The sequence below is a fragment of the Gracilinanus agilis genome, chromosome 2, assembly GCF_016433145.1.
Source record: "Gracilinanus agilis isolate LMUSP501 chromosome 2, AgileGrace, whole genome shotgun sequence".
Lineage (NCBI taxonomy): Eukaryota > Metazoa > Chordata > Mammalia > Didelphimorphia > Didelphidae > Gracilinanus > Gracilinanus agilis.
In genome coordinates, this window is record NC_058131.1 from 420,476,857 (window position 1) to 420,500,805 (window position 23,949).

Consider the following 23,949-nt stretch of genomic DNA (forward strand, 5'->3'; position numbering starts at 1 on the left):
TTGAATTCATGTAGTAGGTTTTAAGGTAAAAACAGACCACTATGAACTTTAAAACCTCCCTCTTCTGCTTTATTGACAAGTAAATTGTTCAAAAATGTTCTCACAGTTCAATAATTACAAAGACTCAGACTTACATTAAAAAAGTAAAAACCAGATCCCCTCCCCCCCCAAAGCAGTAGTGTCCAGCTCCAAAGGAGCCCCTTTATGGAGAATCTGAGGAAAGAGCCAGTACTGTCTGTCAGACATTTAATATTATAGGACTAAATGTGGACTAGAACACTCAATTTCAACTAAAAACAAGTGCACATCATTTACAGTGGTTTGTTTTTTTTGGGGGTGGGTGGGAATAAAAAACACTGGTATAGCATTATTAGTCCATTAAAACCAAACTTTCAATAAGTGACGACCAACTGTCATATTGGGGACAAAAGGCACACTAATGGGTCAATGAAAAACTGGACAGGCCAGCCATGGAATTAATTACAAGCTTTTAATGAGATGTGGTCACAAATATGGTCACTAAATGGAGAATTTAAGGAAGTGTGAGATTAAATAGCCACACAAAACACCACCACTGCACTTGGGCCATGGGAAGTCTTTAGAAGTGTGCTGTGCATTTTTCTACATGATCCATATTCAATTAGTAATCATGGGGTCTCCATGCAGGTGAGAGATGATAAATGAGAAAAGCTGCTCCCTCTTTTTTTAGTTCTCATTTGACCTTTGTAAGGAACCAAGAACACACACCCCCATATGTATAATGTATATGTATGTGTGAGAGAGCACACTACTTCTCAAAAAAAAAAAAAAAAAAAAAAAAAAAGAAATGAGAAATAATAAAATTTTCACAACATTTCTGATGTCTTAAATGTCCTGACCAGTGCCATAATTGAGGATGGAATAAAAAGCAGCTGGCAGGCTGAAAAGGGAAAAGGGGAGATGTTACTGGTAACAGTTCTATATACATGACTAAAAAGTTGGTAGAAAGATGTTTCTGCAGCTGAACATATAATGGCTAAATGAGTCGAAAGGCCACAAAATTAACCTCAGCTTTCTTTTGACTTCATAATTCTAGTGATGCTGGGAACAATGTACAGTTTCCTATTATTTTCCAAAAGAGTTCCAGGTAAAAGGGAAAAGTATATTTATCTGAGGATGTAACAGGTCCTTTTGTGTGTACTTCCTATGCAAAGGCCCATATTCTGTCTAAAAGGATTTCCTGCTAATGAGACATTACATCATTCTATAGAAAAATAATATTGTCAATACTGTTTAGCATCCACACAACCAGTATTTCCGCCCCCCCCCCCCCCCAATTCCTTTCTTGGCAGAAGAGATTATTTATTGGTTTTCTTTAATGCTTATATGTAACAGATTTATATCACAGCTGTGCAGAAATGAATACATCTTAACTATCGCAACTGCCAAATGTTGCAAAAAAAAGTGATTATTATTGTAATAATAATTTGCTTTCGTTTCCATTTTTTTTTTTTAATCTACAATCTGGATATTTATTTTCTTGTGCAACACTAGAGACTGAGTACCACTCTTGGCACTATCATCTGATACATGCTTACTCCATGTGTTTCCAAATACTCGGTGCAGTGCTGGGAATGTGAAGCTGATGCGCTGGAGGCTGGAGTGTTAGGCATCGCAGGTTGATTGATCTAGTCCATCAAGTGTAAGCTGATTTCTATGTGGAGAATTGGGACTGGGGGGACCACTAGGATTGGAGCTGTTAGATGGAGTAGAGTGTTTGGTGGAATCAGAATCCGGCTGTTAAGGGAGAAGAAATGATAATGAATATTCCCCAAAACAACCTTCCATGTATGCTTTTACCAAAAAATTTCAAACATTAGATTTCCAATTCCAGGCGAAAGGGTAAGCTTTGAACTTCCTTGTCTAGCAAAAGTGCCCAAGAGCTCACAGCTGCCATATTATGAACAAGACCCCCCAAAAGCTAAAAAGGCAGATGGTTTAAGTTCTGGCCTTGCAGCTTACATGGTATCACTTCATAAAGGACTGTAGGATTATGAGTTGGAAAGAATCCTGGAGATCAATTCATCCAGACCCTTCATTTTACTGGGGAGCTGGCGTGAAGTCTAATTTAATCCTTGAGGTAACTTAGCTTTGGGGACTTCAAAACCAAGTTCAGAATTACTGGAGAGTAAGGGAATGAATTAAATGGGAACAAGATCCTGAAGGCAACCTTATAAAATAAAGCAGAGAGTGCTGGAGATGGAGTCAAAAGACCAAATCCCTGCTCCGCTGCGAACTACTTGTGACCCTGGGATGACTTCATCTTTCTGGGTCTTAAGTTTCTTTCTTTGTAAAATGAAGGATTGGACTAGATGGTACTTAAGGTCCAGTCAGCTCAAAATTCATGAGTTTAGTATTTCTAACCATTCCTACAGACCACACACTTATTTAGTGACAAAAAAAAAAAAAAATTACGGAGCTCACACCATGCTAGTCATGAAAATTCATTGACTAAGAGGGTAGAAGAAGAGGAGTCAGCCAGGAGGTACTGAAGGCCAAACCACCACTATTTTGTTGTTATTTCGCAACAAATTTTTTCCTACTGTGCAGGTAGGCAGTATTTATTGCTATAGGCGCCAGCCCTCTCTCCCTTCCTCCCTTAATAATCAGAAACCTGGAAGATACTGAGAAATTTCCTCCATAAATACCTGTGACAACGACCTTGAGCATCATGTGCCTATGAGTCCCCATCAGTTTAGGAAACTCAGTGCTCCTGCAAGGTTCGTACCCACTTAGAATCTGGGAAGCAAAGGGCTCCAACTAATCTGAAAACAAGGGCCTTTGTAGTAACAGTAACATCAACTGCATGCATGAGGGCAAGCCACTTAACCTCCCAGTGCCCTATGCAACTCTCTTAATATCATAAGTTTCAGGACTTCTGCTAGTCTACACTGGTTGAAGGGATTTTTTTTTCCTTTGGAAGTTCCTTATGCCAATAAAATCACAGGGCTAGCATACAGAGTACTGATAGCCTGAAAAAAGTGGGAAAGTTTGGATGAAGTGATGCAGAACAAAGAAAGCAGAAACTAAAGAAAAAATATATTTATATCCACATAAATACAAACATTAAAGTGGAACATAATCCATATTAGAGTACATTTGACAATTTTGTTTCTATCTTATTAAAAATTAGTATGGAGGGCAATTAGGTGGCTCAGTGGATTGATAAGCCAGGCCTAGAGACAGGAGGAGGAGTTGAAATCATGCTTCATATACTTCCTAGCTATGTGATCTGGGCAAGTCACTTAAGCCCTACTGCCTAGCCATGCCTGCTCTTCTGCCTTGGAACTGCCTATTGATTCTAAGATGGAAGGTAAGAGTTTAATAGAAAAAGTTAATATGCACAGTAAATGAATATGTTACTCATACAAAAATTTACATTCACTTTTTATGTTTTGTTGATTTGTTTCCTTTTGTTTCTGTTTTTGTTCTCATTCATATAGGAATGAGTATAGATGAAAATTTAAAAATTGATAAAAATACTAACATTTTTATCCCATCCCCATCTTTGTTGCATTTTAGGAAGTAGGGAATGGTGAACATTTTATGACTCAAATGCTTTTTTTCTAAATAATTTGAGTATATAATACAAATATTTATATAATTCATATAATAAAATGATCATATATATAATTACTATAATTATGTACTAATTATAATAATAATAAATTTATATAATACACCTTTAATTTGACAAGGCAAATTTTACCTCTTTGTCAAAATCCTGGTCAGGATCAGACATACTTCTTAGAGGTATGGTCACTCCCAAGTCACCTCCACCTATAAGGAAAAGGAAGGTTTACAACTCAAGTCAAAATTAAAACATTACATTAAGTCCTTTGTATTTCTCTTACCCCTTTTCTCCCATAGTGCCCACGAATCTAACAGGCACAATGTATAATGTAATTTATATGTTCATACAACAACAACAACACATATTTACTAAGTGCCTTACTAAGTCCACAAACAAGACATCCCATCTCTCAACTCTAAGCATTTTCTTTGGCTATCTCTCATGGCTGGAATCATCTCTGCCTTCTGGCTGCCTTCAATCTCAACTAAAATCTCATCTTCTATAGGAAGCCTTTTCCAACCCCTCTTGATTAGCTATTTCCTATTCTGTTTATAGTTCATATATATTTATTTGCCTTTATCTTCCCCATTCAATTAGGAGATCATTGGTGGTACAGACTTGTCTCTTGCCTTTCTACAACCTTAGCACAGTGCTTGGCATACAGCAGGCACTTAAAAAATGCTTATTGACTATCTACTGTGCAATGCACTGTTTCTGACCTCAAGGAATTACATCTAATAAATGAACTTCTAAGATTATCTGGATTGTAATTAATACCTGAAGAGGGCCATGAAACGTAGGTCTTACTCCTCGACTGTGGTTGCCGGGAGAAGTTGGCTGAGGAAGGGCCAGCCTTTTCTTCTTGTGAGGAAGGCAATACGCTCTATAGTTGAAAATGCAACATTAAAACATATCTACAACCAAATGCCCACACCACAATCATTATGGCCTGTTTTTAATAAGATAAGTATTATAAGTTGTGGGTTAAGATAAAAAAAATGACACAATGATCAATCTGAGAGGATTTTTAAGATTGTCTGGGCTAGGCAAACAAATACTTTCCAGGTCCCATTAAAAAAAAGGAAGATGATTTTTGTAACACAAGAGACTAAAGTAAACTTTAAAACACTATGTAAATGTGTGTGGTTTTTACCCAAGTGTCACCACATCTAGGTACTACCTCGCCTTTGTGGTCAGTCACCTCCAAGAGTGGTCACAAAGAAAGTATTCTGTAAATCTCAAAGCACCACAAAAATGGAAGCTACATTCACACAGTCTACGTATTTCTTGTTCATGTCCTCCCAATAATCCTACTAAAAGGCTTCATTGGGATTGCCAGAACCCCTTTTAGACCTGATAGCATATGGATACCATTGAATACATGGGTTAGCTCTTGATCTCACTAGCTAGACAACTGATGGACACAGCATGTAACAATATTTTAATTACAGAAAACATATAAGATTTTTGGAAATAGGATTGTTTAAAAGGATACACCACTATCCTTTCATGTTATTTAGGACTCAATACTTGGCAGCATACACCTTATTTTTTGAGTAAAAGTCGAGTTGAAATTCTAAAAGCTTAGATATCCTAAACAAATTGATTAACATCAACACAAGACTGCCTATACTAGCTCCCACTTCTCCATTTACAAATCATTTCTCAATCATTTTCATTCTAAATCCATTGCTTGACTGAAACTACTCTCTTAATTGCTAAATATGATACATCTTTCTCACTCATCATCCTTCTTGACTTCCCTTGTAGATTTTGCCATCTTCCCTCTGTAAAAAGTACTCTTTGAGAGCAACTGGTTTACCATTTTTTAGTCTTTATATTCATGGCACCAAATCCAATGTTTTGCTCATAATTTTTCACTGAACTGGATAACTCTCTTCTAGGTCTTTCTCTTTGGTGTTTGTGGAATTGCTTTCTCCTTGTTTTCTCTCTATCCATTTCTCCTCAGCCTCTTTTTTTACATCACAGTCTCTGTTAAAATGTTCAATATTTACTTAACTAGTTACACAATACATGCTCCCCAACAGTACATGAAGCCTAGAGGATGGCCTAGTTCAGTGATGGGCAAACCACAGCCCGAGGGTCAGATTGGGGGGGGGGGGGGGGAGCGGGCAGTGCAGCGGCCTGAAATGCTATATCCAGTTGCAGGACATTATTCCTAATCTGATGAATACAATGAGTAGGATACAATACAATGAAACTTCAAAAGAGTTGCCTTAGAAACAGACTGACAGATGAGCATTTTCTTTCCTTTGGCTCCCTCTTTAAAAAGTTTGCCCATCACTAGCCTAGTTTGATCTTTCTCTCTCTTTAGTTTCTACAGAACAGAATGGGCCATTGGCAGAATGAACCTGAGCCAAGAAGGCCAAAAATTGAGTGTGGTCTTTGACCCATCTTGGCTTTGTGATTTAGACAAAGTCACTTAACCTCACAGACCTCAGGCAAGAAGTAAGAGTTTAAGGTGCAAAACAGCTATTCCTCTCACAGTGGTGGAAGGAGTTTCCTCATCAAGGAGTTCCCTACACCAATGAAATTACAAGTCTGGATGCCCCTATCATTCCTTATTTCCTCAAAACTTATACTTGTATTGGGTTGAATAGTTTTCTTCCTCTTTATTACTGGGACACACACCTATGCCCTTCTAAGAGTTTACATTTTTTCATAGTACTTTCCTCAGAACAATGCAGTCTGAGTATAATGCTCTTAGTTTAAAAGCCAAGGAAGAGGCTGGGCCTGGGAAGGTGATGGGACCTATCAGGGCCACATGGCTACTGAGGAGAAGAGTCAGAACTTGCAGGTAGGTCTCTGGGCCTCAGCCTATGACCTGCCTCCTCTTTCCAAGACTGAAAAAGGGCCCAGGGTACATCAGATTGATTCTTTTTTTTTTTTCTTTCTATAAAAAAAAGTTTAATTATTTAATTTAGAATATTTCCCATGGTTACATGATTCATGTTTTTTCCCTTCCCTCATTCCTCCCCCTTCCCAGAGCCAATGAGCAATTCCACTGGGTTTTACATGTATCATTGTTCAAAACCTATTTCCATATTATTAATATTTGCAATAGCATTTAAAGTTAACATCCCCAATAATATCCCCATTGAACCATGCATCGGTCTGATTCTTAAGCTCTAATGTGCTAGTGGTTATTCCAACTCTAGTAAAGGAAAAAGAAGAAAGGCACAAAAAAGAAAGCAGAGGAATGTCTTTGGCTGAAAAATGGTGATTTAGAGAAAGATTTTGGCAGAGTTTATGTGATAGGTGTGCTTAAAGTTTGTTGGAGGTGGTTTTGGAACAGACTGCTGCAAAGAGGAGGGAGAAGGAAATTCAGTCTGTTATTTTCATCAGATAAAGATAAAGCCAAGCATTTGTAAAATGCTTATAGGCAGTTAGCAGTGTAGATTGGATTATTTTTGCAGATAAGAGTTTTTTACTTTACAGTTAGGCCCTGTTTTCCTTGGAAAGGACTTAGAAGCCTTATATATAGCTTCCTCTGGCAAATGTGGCCAGGAAATCAGGTACAGTGGAAGCGTAGAGTATATTTTGTGGATTTAAGTTCCATGCCCATGCCTTATCCCCTGCTTATTGGGTAAACTTGGTTAATTTACCAGAGGGAGGTCCATGAGTACTTGCATTCCATCTCCTGGGCCCATATGAGCAACGTGATTGAAATTGGTTGGATTTGATATCATCTTTGATCTCAATTCTGGGTCTCTAAGCATCTCTCTGAGGAAAAGAAAATATTTGGAAATTCATTCATATGCAAAAATATTCTTGGCTGTCACAATTAACCTAACTAAGCTTTAAGTGATTAAACTCTTACCGCCTCTGCTGTAATCTCTCTTCCTCAGGAACCTTAAAGACAAATCGCTTTTTACTTCTGGTCCGAAGCATTTGTTTTTTGCTGTTATCAGAAGTTTCCGGCACACTGAGTACAGCTCCTATGTGAATAATAAATAATGCACAGTAATTACAGGCTATAGCCTATGTACTTGAAATATCATTTATTCTCAGGTATATCAGCATACTAAAGGTGAACAGCACAACTCTGAAGCACAAGGATTCAGTGAACTTAGGTAAATTCTTTTCAAGATATGCAGAAATCTGTAACTCTATTGAACAGGAAAATATTTTTAACTTTATTTCTTCTCTGCCTACCTGAAAACTTGTTCTTGAAGTATATTAATCGTGGAGGTTCCCAGTTAAGGAGATTAAGTGTTCCTTCCATATTAAGTGGTCTGATCTGGTTTGGAAACAAAAGGGCAATTTTGATTATAATGTATAATTTATGGAGCTCATGTTACAACAAAATTACAATGAAATAAAGAGATTCCCTTACCTTCCTCAGGCCTATCGTCTGAACCCATTCCATAGTATGAACATCAAAGACATCCACACCATATTCACTGTATACTGTGATGTAAGATGAATTACAACCTAGTATAGAGAGAATATAAACAAAATAATTAAATTAAAAATTCAGATATGTAAAACTTGACAAGATTTATAAAAGTGAATGGCAAGGGGTGTGCGTGTGCGTGTGTGTGTGCGCGTGTGTGTGTACACGAACTGTGAAGCTTTCAAAAGCTATAGGGATGGAATCTCCATATCCAATTTGAAAAGTTTTATTGGTCTTTTTCACTTTTAAATGATGAAAATTCAAAAGCAGCTCCTTTTAAAATAGTAGGCTAAAAATCACATGCCAAGTTCCATTATAGATCTTCCCATTTGCTCAGTATTTTTGTAACTAAAGAAAATTTATGACCACATTGAAGGAAACAATGATCACATTTTCTCTCTTTCAGAAATATTAATACAAAAAACTCTTGGTATTCTAAAGTCACAATATGGAATTTAGAATCTAAAAATAATTTTGTTAACAATAGAGAAAACAAATAGGCTAAGTAAAATGATTTGGGAAAGGCAGTGGTATAATATGTAAGAAAAAACTATTTTTCAAACACCTCAGAAGTACCTATTTGTTGACAGGTATTTTAATGAATAAACATTCTCATTTATCCAGTAAACAAATCTCTGAAGGTATTTTTCCCCCCTTTAACACTTGATTAGTCAACTCTGAATAGGAATGAAAGGAATGAAAGTGACAGATTTTTCCTACAGTATGACAGTATAGTGGAAAAGCATTGGAAGTCTAGGACTCTGTTGTTGGCTCTGCTACTAAATAGTATTGTGACCTTGGACAAGTCCTTTCCCCTTTCTTGAGTCTTAGTTTCACACTCTATAAAATAAAGGGGAAGTTGGCAGACTAGAGGCTTCACAGGTTCTGACATTCTGTGATTCTAGGACATCTAATGCTTTCAATTTCACTGTGTGACACTGGAGGAACTACACAGAGATAACAAAGTAACACTGTAAAGTATTAGACTTAGACCATGTCTATATCTGAAAGAGTGAAAAAATGCTAGTGCATATATATCCCCCCCACCTCCTCCTCCCCTTAAACTATTATCATCAAACCTTTTTCCAAAAAAGAAGCAAACCATAGAAAGAGCATTAAACTAGGAGAATGAGAGTTCTGTCTCTGTCCTGAACTAACTTTGACACTAGGGAAAGTTACTTCAACTCTCCAGGCCTCCTTCATTGTAAAATAGCTAGCATCATTATACAGCACTTTTAGGTTTGAAAGGTGCTTGACAAAATAGTCCTCTTCCAATTCTTAAGAGTGACTTATAACTTAATGGTTATTCTAAAAGGCAATTTGAAATGTCTTTCTAATCATCTACCCAATAGTGAAGTGTAGTGAAAATGTTTACTGCTGGAGAATACTGCAAATGCTTGTGAATGTTACGTACTTTTAACTTTCAGGCTCAGTCATTCTTCCTATCTTGAGTTAAAAATTCCCTTCTATTATCATATCACATTACTACTAACTGCAAGGGAGTAGGCACCACTGTCTATCTTTTCCAGAATTTATAGCAACTACTGGAACAAAATTCTTTTCTATTGAATATCAAAAATCAAAATATAGAGTGTTAAGTGTATTTTAGAAAGATGGCTTAGGTCAGTTGCAAAAAAACTTCTGAAATTAACATTTCTTATAAGTGAATGACAATTTTTGAATTGGATAAGACTCAGAAACTCAAAATTCCTTTAAAAAGGAATTTTTACTGTGACATACCTGGTAAGTGTTTATCCAGCATTTGTCTATAACTTCCAATGGGGGCAGGGGTGGGTGGGAGTGGGGTGTGGGGGGAAGAAACACCCAAACTCCTGAGGCAATCTATTCCACTTTTATTTAGCTTTAATTGTTAGGATGTTTTATTATCAAACCTAAATTTGTTTCTTTGCAACTTAGCATTGGCCCCAAGAGTGTAGAACCAGGAGCAAAGAGAAGATGTCTAATCTCTTTTCTACTTAATTACTCTATCAAATGCTTGAAAGCAGCTATTATGTCAATCTTCATCCCTTGACCCCAATCCAAACTAAAAAAACACTTCTCTACCCCAGCCTAAACAACTTTAGTTCCTTCAGCAGATCCTCATATGATATAGACTCAAGGCTATTCATCATCCAGGTTACCCTCAACTGAAAGCAATCAGAAGTCATTCAAATACCAAAAAACCATAGTTAGCACTGCAGAAGATTCAAAAGCTTCCAGTTAAAGGAGCAGAAGGCTTGGAATATGATATTCTGGAAGGCTAAGATGGATTACAACTAAGAAGAACCTCAGCAAAACAGTATAATCCTTTGGAAGAAAAAACAGACATAAAATAGAAGACTTTGAAGTGTTCCAGAGGAAAAGACCAGAGAAAATTTGACTTTCTAAGACAGGACTTGAAAGAAGCATGAAAAAGGTAAATACAAGGGACTCAAGATTAAACTATTTACATTTCTATATGGGGAAAATGATATATGTAATTAAGAATTTTATCACTGTTAGGGCAGTTAGAAGGATTCTACATAGAAAGGGAGTGAGTAGATTACATTGGGATGATCTAAAGAAAAAAAAGAACTAGAAAGAGGGATGCATTGAGAGAAGGGGGAAAGGAAAAATGATCCCACATGAAAGAGAAGTTCAAAGAACTTTTAGAGTGGAAGGGGGAATGGTGTGGAGGCAGGCAGTGCTTGAACCTCACTCTCCTCTGAATTGGTTCAAAGTGGGAAGAACACATGCATGCACACACACAGAAGTAGAAGAATGAGAGGATAACAGAAAGAGAAATGGCAAAAAAAGGGAGAATAGATAAAATGAGGTAGTATTCAGAAGCAAAACAGACTTTTGAGGGAGAGATAAGGCATGGAAGCTTAGATTAAAAATTAATTGAAGAGGAAACCATCTATTCTAAAGAATGAGTGGGTCAAAAAACAAATTACAGAAACAAAATTTCACCAAAGATAATGACAATAATGAGACAACATACCAGAATTTGTGGGATGAAGAAGCCAAAGCAAAAGTTAGGGGGAAATTTACATCTCTAAATGTATTCATCAATAAAAGGTAGAAAGAGCAAATCAATGTAATTTGGCATGTGGCCAAAAAAAAAAAAAAAAAAAAAAAAAAAAAGGAAACCTTGAAAAAACAGTTTAAAAAAAAAAATCAAAGTAAAAACAAACAACACTGAACTAACAAATCTAGGAGCTGGCTTTATGGGGGAAAACCCCCCAACAACAATAAAATAGTTAAACCATTGGTTAATTTGGTTAAAAAAAAGAAGAAAAGAAAAAATAAGTGTCCTACCAAATTCTTTTTATGATAGAACTATTGTTTGATTCCTCAACCAGGGAAAGCAAAACCAAAACAAAAAAAGAAAACTGTAGGCCAATTTCCCTAATGAATAATGATGCAAAATTTTTAAGTAAAATATTAGCAAAGAGATTACAGTAATATATCACAAGGATCAGACAGTATGACCAGGTGAGATTTATATCAGGAATGCAAGGTTGATTCACTATTAAGAAAACCATAAGCATAACTGATCATTTTAACAATAAAAACACGATGATCTCAATAAATGGAAAAAAAAACTTCTGACAAAATACAATACCCATTCCTAATAAAAACTCTAGAAGCATAGGAATAGTCTTTCTTAAAATGATAAGCAGTATCTATCTAAAACTAAGAGCAATCATTATCTGTAATGGGGATAAGCTAAAAGCCTTTCTAAAAAGATCACAGGTAAAATAAGAATATCCATTATCACCACTATTATTCAACAGTGTACGAAAAATGGTAGGTATAAAATAGAAGAAGCAAAGAAACTGAAGGAACAAAAATAGGCAAGGAGGAAACAAAACCATCACTCTTTGTAGATAACATAATGGTACACTTCAAGAACCCTGGAGAAGCACCTAAAAAACTAGATCAAATAATGGAAAACTTTAGCAAAGTTGCAGAATATAAAATAAACCCACACAAATCATCAGCATTTCTATATGTTACTAATAAAACCCAAAAGGAAAAGAGAGGAAAATTCCAATGAAAATAATTGTAGATAATATAAAACATTTGAGACTCTAAATGCCAAAACAAACTCAGGAACTATCTGACCACAATTACAAAACAAAAAAATTAAATCATCTAATTAACTGAGGAAACATTAATTTATTGTGGCTAGGCCAAGTCAAAATAATAAAAAGGATAATTCTATCTAAATTTAATTACTCAGTGCCATTCTACCTTTCAGTGCCAAAATACCCAAGAATTATTTTGTAGAGGCAGAAAAATAATAACAAAATTCATCTGAAAAAAACAAAAAGTCAAGAACATTGAAATGAAAATCAATGAAAGAAAATGTGAAGACATTAGCAGTACCAGATTTCAAACTAAATTACAAAGTGGTAATCATGAGAATAAATCTGCTACTGGCTAAGAAATAAACTGATGGAACAGTGGAAGAGATTAGGTTCACAATACACAGTAATCTAGCGTTTGATAAACTCAAAGATCCAAGATTTTGAGGCAAGAACTTACTATTGGATCAAAATTGCTGTGGAGACTGAAGGCAATTTGGCAGAAACTATGTAGAGAATATGTAATAAGGTCAAAAGAGGTAAATTATTTGAACATAATGGATGATATTGTCAATAAATCAGAGGAGCATGGAAAAGTTACCTGTAGGATAAGGGACGAATTTATGAATAGTGAAGATTACAGGAAGTAAAATGGATAATTTAAAAATTTTTAACAAAACAAATGAAGCTAAAATTAGAAGGAAAGCAGGGAACTGGGAAAGAGATTTTTTTTTTTTGCAGCCAAGTTTCTTTGATAAAGGCCTCACTTCTCAAATATATAAGGAACTGAGCCCAATTTATAAAAAAATAAGAGCCATTTCCCATTTGATAGATGGTCAAAAGATATGAACAGGCAGTTTTCATAAGAAAAAAAAACAAAGCTATTAGTAGTTGCACAGAAAAAATGTTCTAAATTGCTATTGATTAGAGAAATGCATATTGAAATAATACTGAGATATTTCTTAGCTCATACCTTTCAGACTGGATTACAAGAGAAAAAAGGAAACTGATCAATGTTGGAGGTGAAAAAATAGGGACATCAATGCACTACTGGTGTTGTGAACTGGTCCAGCCATTCTAGAAAACGATTTGGAACTATGCCAAAAGTGCTATAAAACCACACATACCTTCTGACCTGGCAATACTACATACAGACTATTAAGTCTTTATCCCAGAGAGATCAAAGGAAAAAGAAAAGGACCCATATGTACAAAAATATATATTTTTTTAATTTTATCTAATTAAATATATAGCCAAGATAGATAGCCAAAATAGATGGCCAAGAACTGGAAATTATGGAGATGTCCATCCATTGGGAAATGGTTAAACAAGATGTGGCATAAGATTTTGGTGGCATACTATTGCTGCAAGAAATGACAAAAGGATGATTTCAGAAAAACCTGAGAAGTCTTAAATGAATTGATGCAAAGTGAAGTAAGGAGGACCAGGGGAACACTGTACATAGTAACAGCAATATTATGATGATGATCAACTGTGAAAGACTTAGTTATTCTGATCAAGACAATGATCCAAATACTATTGTGCTATAAGGAATAATAAACTGGGAGAATTCCATGTGAATTCCTGGAATGACCTCCAGGAACTGATGTAGAATGAAAGGAGCAGAACCAGGAGAACATTGTACACAGAGACTCATACACTGTGGCACAATCAAATGTAATGCACTTCTCTACTAGCAGCAATGCAATGATCCAGGACAATTCTGAGGGACTTATGAGAAAGAATGCTATCCATATCCAGAGAAAGAACTGTGGGAGCAGAAACACATTAGAAAAACAACTGCTTGATCACATGGGTTGATGGGGACATGATTGGGAATGTAGACTCTAAGCGATCACCCTAATGCGAATATTAATAATATGGAAATAGGCTTTCATCAATGACATATGTAAAACCCAGTGGAATTACTTGATGGCTATGGGGGTGGTGGGGAGGAGGGGAAGGAAAGGACATGGATCATGTAACCATGGAAAAAATATTCTAAATAAAATTAAAGGATCTATCTACTGTGCCACCTTTAAAAAAAAAAAAAAAAAAAAAAAGACAATGATCCAAGATAATTCCAAAGGACTGATTTTGAAAAATGTTATCCACTTCCAGAGAGAGAACTGATGTACTTTGAGTGCAGAATGAAGCATATTTTTTTTTTTCACTTTTCACTTAAACTAGAAAAAGAACAGTGGAAGTGGAATACTGGGGCCATTAGGACCCTGATGTTTTGAAAACAGTATTAAACAAATGGACTACTTGCATTTTGGGGAGGGGGTGCAATAACTAATACGAAAATGTTTTGCATGACACATTTATAACTGATACCATATGAGGGAGAAAATCTGAAATTCAAAAAAATTCTTGAATGATAAAAATAAATAAAAAGAATTAAAGATAGAAAAAAAAAGAAGAGAAAGGCTGGCATAGGAACTCCTAAAATGGAGGAAAACCTAATGGCCAGCACATGGGTCCCTTACAGGCCAAGTATTCTAGTCAAACTTGGCTAAATGAGGTAAATCTCTCATTTATGTGACTTATGTCAGAGATTAAATTTTAAATTAAATTAAAAAATAAGCTCGTTAAATTTTCAAGCTATCTCCAATGACACAAGTTTGTATTAGTGTTTTTCTGAAGTCTATAAGGCAAGAGTGATACTAATAAATGCATTTCTCTAATGTGTTTTTGTTCAATAAATGATTTAAATACACTTTTAGTTAATTCCTCCTAAAAATTCTATGACATAGATTGCACAAGGATGATTGCTTTCACTATCACTACACAATAGATAGAAAGGATAAAATGACTTGCCCAGAGTCACTTAGATCATAAATGAAATCAGGGCCACAAATTCCTTTGACTATTACTGTCCTGGGGATATTTTAAAAGTATCACTTTATCATTGTTAACAAGGGCTATATTGCAAATATTTTCCTTTAATACTTGAGTGCTTACTAAAATGTATCTAGAATCTTTATGCTGTATAGTACAGAGAAAGAAAGGTTCACAAAAAAATTTGAAAAAGAACAGTGAGGATGGAACACAGGGGCTATTGGGACTCTTCCTAGTTTCCTGATGTTTAGAATACACAGAATTAAATTAATGGACCACTTTTCAAGTACTGAACTTTGCTTGTTGTGCCATTTAAGGCTTTCTAAAATCTAGTTCCTAATTACTTGTTCCTTTTATATCTTCCCCCTAACACATAACATTGTAACCAAACTGGCCTTATAGCTATTTCCTCACCCTTATATATGACCACTCATTTTCAATGTCCCCTCCAAGCCTGGAAAACCTGGTATTTCCATTCCCTCTACCTCTAAGCTTAGCTGGCTTTAAGGCTAAATTCAAGTATCATTTTCTATATGGAGCCTCTCCAGATCCTTTCAGGGATTAGGTTCTTTTTTTTCTCTAAAATTATTTCATATATATATATATATATATATATATATATATATATGTCTACATGTTATGAAAAGAAGTCTTGAACAGCTGATAGAAAGTTGACAGAGAGACTTCTGTTCAAACTCTATTTTGGTTACATACTGGTTACCTCTCAAATAGCCCCAGGAGTTTCTCTGAAAATAATTAAAGATCTGATCCAAAGAAAAACACTGCATCCCCAAAGTAGACTCTAAATTCGACTAGGGCAGGGACTGTTTTATTTTGTAGGTCCAGATTTGAGTATGAACCCAGGTCTTCTTAACTCTGATATCAGCTTTCTATCTATTGTGCTATACTACTTTTCTTAACAAATGTACTAATAAGCTAATTTTAGAAAAAACTGACATTAACACCTGATGGGATCAGTAAGGTCTTCATATAGGACGTGACATATGAGTTTAGCTTTGAGGACAGCTAAGCATTCTTAGGGGTAGAAGTGAGGAGGGGATACTATATGCTCTTTTATACAATAGGTATTTAATAAATGTATGCTGAATTGAAATGAATGAAAATCCACATTTCATTGAACTGAAAACTGAAATACACAAAATCAGTGGGGAAGGACATGAAGAGAGAATACACAAGAGAATTATGGAGGCAGTTAAATGCTTTCTTTCCCCTAGAAAGACCAAGTTCTAACTCTCACATTTAATTGTGCAGCTTTGAATTTTTTTGGTTACAGGACAGTATATAAATCATTTTGGATTTATATACTTTTTGGATACTGGACTGTGATTTCACAACTCCCAGTGAAGAAATTCCCTCTACCAATGTAAACTGGAACTTGGTTTGATACCTATAACTGCCTAGCACATTAAGGAGATTAAAAAACTTGTCCAGGGTAACACGGCCAAACGTTAGTTCAGGAGCCTTGAACTCAGTTTTCCTTGATTCCAAGATTGTCATTCTATATATTATACTATATTATTACTATTATACCATATTATCTCTTAAAAATGTAAAATAAAATATCTAATTTTTTTTATTCAATTATGTGTCAAGGAGAGTACTAACCTTGATAACTTTAGTTGTCTGGACTGTAGGAAACCTTCCTATTGGGGTAAAAAGTCAGCAATGCCTCTACCAGCAATAAGGAACAGGCTCTGTCCTACACCTGGATTATCTTCTTAATCCATAAAGCAAGTGTGTCTAAGATAATGAACATCCCACTAGGTGGCAGTCTGATGGCAACATGGAAGCTAATTATAATTGCCTTATATTGAAATGCCCTGTTTTTTGTAGAGTTAAGTTAGTATTTTATCATTTCAGTAAAACTTGCAACAAAATAGATCAGAGGTTCCAATGTTAAGCAATTAAAAGAAATTAATAATGTTCTTCAGTTTTAATAACTATGTCCTCTATTAGCTGGTGTCAATCTGTACTGGCAGAGAAAGTTTCTCACTAGGAGTTACCAATATTAACTAAACCAACATCCAATTTTTAAGAAAGTTGTCTTGTAGTTAATCTAACTGAATATCTATGAGTAGAGCTTGTATTTTCAATTTATTTAGATGCACTGATTTTAAATTTAAACTAAATTAAAATTTTAAATTTAATGTTGGGATATTCTGACATCCTGAGTTATTTTTATAATTCTCTCTCTCTACTTCTGGTGTGAACTTTAATCTCTGGAGTTTTACACTTTATCCCCAATCATTCTGCCTCATCCTGTGTAACCCACTCTCCATCTTTTCTGCTCCCCTTTAGATGTTTAGATCTTCTTCCTATGGAATCTAAGTTTCTATTCGTCTCCCTAGTACTTAGCACACAGCATCTAATACGTGCCCTATACATCTAATTATTAAACTATTTTGAGGCTTACTATAAACTGTAGAGAAAGGCTGACAAGTTTCTCCCAAACAATTCACTCATTAGCATTTTTACCATTTGTTTTTACTGTTTAAAGTTTGGAATAGTTTCTCAAATGCTGTACTTCCCACCAAACCTGTTATTTCTATATATTTAGCCATCTGAAAGTTAAAATTGTCTAATGATAATATTTCTAAACCTAAATCCAATTTTCCTGCAAATATCATCAAAAAAAGGATAGCTTTAAAGTGGAACTTTGGCTCTCTAAACAATAGCAGAAAACCCAGGGTACAAACATCCAAGAGTACAAAGTTTTTCTTTGACCATCAAAAATACTCTGGCTACTTTTTATTATCCCATTTCAGAGTTAGGTGGGTGAGGGGGGAGCAGAACAGAACTCAACCCATTTGGCTCAACCCATACCTGAAAGGCATCCTGACTCTAAATATATTAGGTAAGTTGCCATTCAGCCTTTGCTTGAAGACCACCACTGCCCATTCCACTGTTGGCCAGCAAGTTTAAACTAGCCTGTTTGCAATTTCTTCCAACAGCTCCTAGTTTTGCTTCTAGAGCCAAACAAAAGATAGTCTAATCACTCCTGCTCAGCCCTTCAAACTTGAAGACAACTATTTTGCCCTTCTTGAATCATTTCTTCAAAATAAATTACATCCTTTGCTCCTTCAGCTGATTCTAACAGAACATGTATTCAAGGCTTTTATCATCCTGTTTGCCTTCATCTGAGCAATCCCCAGCTAATCAAGTCTTTCTCAAGACTACAGAAGAGTCATCTTAATTACCATCAATTCCTTTTTATCAGATACAACTGACATTTTGTGTGATATGATGCAATGAAAAGCTAAAGTCCTGTGTTCCAATCTTGGTTATCTTACAAAGGTAAATCAATGAATTGAGTCAGTTTCCTCAGCTGTAGAATAAAGATACAGCAAGTCTAGATGATTTCTAATGGCATGTTTCAGCTTTAAGTCTTATGACCAGTTCTTTTGCATAATGCCACAAATAAGGATTACCAGGCTCTATGGCTCAAATGTCACTTTTGCAGGAGGCATTTCCTGATCCCCTCTAGATAACCTCATACCTACCTACTCTGGATATATCTTGTATGCACCTATTTATGTAACTGTCTTGCCCAATTGAATATAAGAGCAGGGACTATTTTAGATCTTTCTTTGTATCCCTATTCTTTACAGAGTAATGCTTAATAAATGCTTATTCATTAGCTGACTGATCTGAAAGAAGATATATGATGACAGAATAGATAGATCTTAGCACAGTAGAATACTTTAGGATCACCTTGCAAATAACAAATATAAGCTATTATTAAGAATATTAATATTAAATAAGTCTTTAAATGTTTTTGTTTTCAGTTTTACAGACAAGAAGGCAGAGGATATATATTCATTTCAGGCTGGGCAAAATTTTGGGACCAGCCTAGAAGTAGTTTAAGCAATAAATATCTGGGCATGTTGGGACCACTAGTGTCATCTACTATCTCAGAAACTAGTCTATAACACTAAGAAAATAGCTGACTGGCCTGGAGTTCCTAAAATAGCACATATTATGTAGGATTTGAAGTTAGTTCTTCCTGGTCCCAAACTCAGCACTGTGCCTCATCTGCAGTCTCATTCTAGAACAGTGATTCCCAAAGTGGGTGCTACTGCCCCCTGGTGGGTGCTGTAGCAATCCAGGGAGGTGGTGATGGCCACAGGTTCATTTATCTTTCCTATTAATTGCTATTAAAATAAAAAAAAATTAATTTCGAGGGGGCTAAGTAATATTTTTTCTGGAAAGGGGGCGGTAGGCCAAAAAAGTTTGGGAACCACTGTTCTAGAACATCTATCAGTCCCTCCTACCTGCTCACTCTGGAATAGCCTTCTACTTTGTCTTTTTCTCCCATGGGTGACTTCTTTGGTGGGGTTGGAGGGAGGGAGAAGGCTCTCCATTTTGCTGAGGGGCAAAGGCTAACCAACTTTCATTTTCCTTTTGAGTTCCTAGAGTTCAATAATAGATGTTAATATCAGGCACATTCTCATGGGTCCTTCTACTGTCCTCCCAACCCCCTCCACCACCACTTTCCTTTTGTTTTTGTGTTGTCTTCCTGCATTAGACTGTAAGCTCCTTGAGGGCAGAATCTTCCTTTTTGCTTGTATTGTAGAGCTTAGCATGGTCACTGAAACACTATAAATGCTTAAAAATTGCTTATTGCCTTGCTTTGCCTTTGTACTACACCTTTATCACCTGCTTCTTCTATTATGGGAAAATGGGATTAGGTCTATTGTAAATTCTTAGTTGGCTATCTAATGTGGAAATTGGAAGATAAACCAAAGCAAAAGAGAACACATGCTGATTTTTGATGGGAAAAGCAACAACAGGGATATGGCAACAGAAAAACATATACATACTACAGGCAACAGGAGTTGCAGGCCACATTAGCTCCTGCATGCGTGACCTCCGACCTTGTGAATCCACGTACAATCCCATATGGCTGAAGCAAAGCAGGTATTCCTCATTAGTGAGTTCCACAGCACAAAGGGCATCAAAAGACTGCTGTGAGAGGAACATAAGCGAGGGATCATTAGGATTTACCAGGTTTAGAGACTGTCCATCTCCCTGAATGTTCAACAGAGAGAACCCAGAAGGGTAGCCAACACAGAGTCTGTCTTTGAATACTGTCATCCATTGTACACTTCCTGGAGCCACAATTTCATTGAATTTTTTGTGGAAAGGCTTAGTTCTATGAATTTCATAACAAAGAATCAGTCGTTTCACAGCCACAAACAAACAAGTTGAGGAGCTCTTCTTTAGTGTGGCAGCTACTATAAGTTGGCAGCCTTTAGTTTCTGGAAGTTTGATGTCAAAATTGCCTTCTGAACCATCAAGAGATGACCATGGATATAGATGAACATGGTGGTTCCTGCCACAGATGAGGATGATAATTTTCTCTTTGGGAGCAAGTTCAATCTGGTAGACCTTCTTACAATCAGCAGCTCGAACAATCACTGCACAAAAAATAAATCTCAGTGAATAAAGAACTATGGTAACATAAATATTCTTTTGTAAAGAAAGGTTATCTTCTGTCAATTCCAACTTCTCTAAGTGGAGAGTGTGAGGAAGGAGGAGTTAGGATCTATGGGCTTAAATCCTAACTGCTACTTCCTACTTGTGTAACCTTGGGTAAATCATTTCCCCTTTTTAGGCCTCTTTATTCACTGTAAAATGAAAGTAGAAGATGTGTTATTGAACTTTGAAACATTATGCAAACTTCAATCTACTCACAATTTAATTTCTTACAATGTACCATCTACAAAGTAACATAAAAAAACTGAAAAAGCAAATGCAACTTCACTGTTACTAGTTTAACATTTGTTAAAAAGATGAATGTATGCAAAGATTTTCCCCTTAGTCTGTCTTCTATAACTAGATGCATTTATATTATTTGTGGAAAGCCTTAATTGTCATATAATATAATCTACTTCAGTTTTGATGATATTCTCTATATTGTGGTTAGTTATATATTCAATCCCTAGTCACAGCTGTGAGAAATATAACCTTTCGTTTTCTTCTAATTTTGAATGGTGTAATTTTAAGAAGTTTTTAATTCACTCATGCATATGGAATTTGCGATATTTGGTGAAAGGCACTAGTCTAAAGCTATTTTCTGTTGAACTGCTATTCAGTTTGCCCAGCAGTTCCTATTGACAGCAAATTCTTTCCCAATACTTCGTGCTACTGCGTTTATCAATGGCTATATGGATTTCTTGCTAAGTCATATATAAATCCATTCTACTGATTACCTTGTCTATTTTTTATCCAGTACTGGATAGTTTTGACAGGCAAATCTGAAGTCTGGTAATAGCAAACTCATCCTTCTATTTCCCTAGATATTCTTGACCTTTTGTTCTACCATCTTACTTTAATTCTATTAAGTGTCCTGTTGGTAATCTGACTAACATAGCATTGGATTCTTGGCTTTATTTGGGTAGAATTGTCATTTTCACTATATTGGTCATAACTTAACCCATCTATTTATGTAGCGTTTCCTTTTATTTTTGTAAATTTTGAAAAAATGAATTTACAGTTATGTTTATGTAAGTCCTCTGTACCTTGTCTGTAGGTTAACTCCCAGGTAATTAGTACACCGTTTTGTCATTTTAAATGGTACTTATTTCTTCTTCCCTGTATTTGTTAGTACCAAACAGACATGCTGATGAGAGGATTTCTCATCTTGCCACTTTGATTAAGTAATTTGTCTTGATAGTTTCCCCTCCAAGAAGATTCTCTAAAGTTTCTACATAAATCATTCTCAGTTATAAAGAATTTTAACTGTTTATTCCTTTAATATTGAGAGTATTATTGCTATAGCTAGAATTTCTAGAACTATGTTAACACTGTAGCTTCAATCTTCCTCATTAGGAAGGCTTTCCAGGTTTCTCCTTTATAAATAAGTCTGGGTTTTAGACAAATGCTTTTGATTATGAACAAAAAGTTCTTTTCAACTCCCTGTATTTAAAAATATATAAAAATGAGTTTTTTATTCCATGAATTCTGGTATGTTGTCTTTATTATTCTTTTCTTTAATGCAAATTTTTACTGTTGTATGATTGGGTCTTTGATCTCTTTTTATATAGGCTGTAACTTTTAAAATACATTTTTATTGCTCTCATGATTTTTATATCATTTACATTTCCTACAGTTCCCATCCACCCCCCCCTCCAAGAATCATCCCTTTTAATAAAGAAGAAAACTAAATTAACCAACATACTGAAAAATGTTGATGTTTTATGTAGTATTCCATGACCACAGTTGTCCACCTTTTTAAGGCAGTATCTTATTGTATCTCTTCTGTGAATCCAAGCTTGGTCAGCATAAATTCAATTATTTTTTGTTATTATTTCCTCTACATTATTGCAGTCATTATATATTTTGTTTTTCTGATTTATATAACTTCAGTTCATTCTATCTTCTTTAAATTCTTTATATTCATCATTTCTTAAAGTACAATATTCTCCTATATTATTGAAGCAAACCTTGTTCAGCTATTAACTAATTACAACTCTCTGCTACTATAAAAAGTAATACTCTAAATATTTTGGTATATATGGTGCCCCCCCCTTTTTTGGTACCCAACAGCAGAATCACTAGTTAGAGATTTAAAAATGTCTTCCAGAACAGTTGGACATATTCATAGCTCCACCAAAAATAAATGCTTTAATGTACCTGTCTTTACATATCCCACTAATACTACTTCAATCTTTTATAATCTATTCCAACTTAATTGGAATAAAGGGAAACTTTAGGATTGTTTTGATTTGCATTTTTTATTGTTAGTGGTTTAGAGTATTCTTTCATATGATTAAGGGTTTGTGATCCTTTTTTGGATTCAATTCATTTGTTCAATTCAATTCAATTCAATTTCTCTTTGTGTCTTTAACAGAAGACCTGATAAAAAACAATGACATAAAGGTCTTTTCCCAGTTGACTTCCTCCCTTCTTATTGTAGTTGAATCAATTTTGTTAATGTAAAATCTTTTTAATTTCATTTACATAGAATTTTATGTTTTATCTTTTGTAATCGCTAATATTACTTGTTTGGTTAAGAGTGACAGCTATATACCAAATCACTAAGGAAGTACTTTAGAAAGCTAGAGGAAAAATATTGAAAATATCATCTGCAGAAAAATTATCTGCAGGAATAAAATGTCAAGAATTTTGATGAAAAAAACTAGAGAAGGAAGGAGACTGTGCACTACCATATCTTGAGCTACACCACAAATGAGTATTACAACTATTTGGAACTAGTTAAAAAAGTAAAAAGTTTTAACAGATTTGGCTCACATTAAACAGAAGCAAATAAGCAATAACACAGTGTTCAATAAACCCAAATACCCCAGACGATGGGATAAAAGCTTACTGCTTAACAAAAAATGCAAGTGAAACTGGAAAATCTGGCAGAAATTGGTTTTTAACCAAGATCTAAATGTTTTTGGTACATTTCTAGGTCAAAGGGCAGGCACAGTTTAATGACTGTTGGGGAATAGTTCCATATTATTTTCTGAATAGCTATTTACAGTTCCACCAACAGTGTAGTCTTATAAAATTCTGACAAAAGAAGTCTTGGAACTTAGTGACTATATTTCTGGTTTAGTTAGTGCTTGGGCAGCATCTTTTGTATTCTATTTATCTGCACCGAGGCCTGTTTCTAGTACTACTGGGGACTTTGGAGGGTGTACAATTGCCTTAAATATGGTATTCAGATTGTTTCTTTATATATGTCTTGGAGACCAATAATTTTCAGATTAGCATTCTTAGTTCTGCTGTTTTAGATCATTTAGACCCAAAGTTTCCTATCGATTCTGATATTAAAAAAAATTATGGACTATTGTTTGCTCTTACATTGCTGCATTTTTCCTTCTGCCTAAATTGCTCTCTGCTTCTCTACCTTTCAATTCTGATGCTAGCATTCTTGGATTCTTTGTTTAGTCATCTAATAAAAGAGATGTCATATGTTCCTTTATCAATTCATATCCTTATATCATCCTTTATCATCATACTGTGATGCTAAACCA

At 35.2% G+C, this 23,949-nt stretch overlaps 1 protein-coding gene across 1 annotated transcript in view; it reads right to left on the reverse strand.

Moving 5' to 3' along the window:
• Nucleotides 1–42: 42 nt before the first annotated feature.
• CDC42BPB (CDC42 binding protein kinase beta) overlaps nucleotides 43–23,949 on the reverse strand; it is a 132,099-nt gene continuing 108,192 nt past the window's right edge. Inside the window, exons 27-34 of the mRNA XM_044659909.1 lie at nucleotides 19,789–20,382; nucleotides 7,971–8,068; nucleotides 7,790–7,874; nucleotides 7,455–7,572; nucleotides 7,240–7,357; nucleotides 4,391–4,496; nucleotides 3,749–3,819; nucleotides 43–1,776 (exon numbers count right to left, since the gene is read on the reverse strand). Coding sequence (XP_044515844.1) covers nucleotides 1,645–1,776; nucleotides 3,749–3,819; nucleotides 4,391–4,496; nucleotides 7,240–7,357; nucleotides 7,455–7,572; nucleotides 7,790–7,874; nucleotides 7,971–8,068; nucleotides 19,789–20,382 — 1,322 coding nt within the window. The 3' untranslated portion in view covers nucleotides 43–1,644. The remainder of the gene's footprint in view (nucleotides 1,777–3,748; nucleotides 3,820–4,390; nucleotides 4,497–7,239; nucleotides 7,358–7,454; nucleotides 7,573–7,789; nucleotides 7,875–7,970; nucleotides 8,069–19,788; nucleotides 20,383–23,949) is intronic.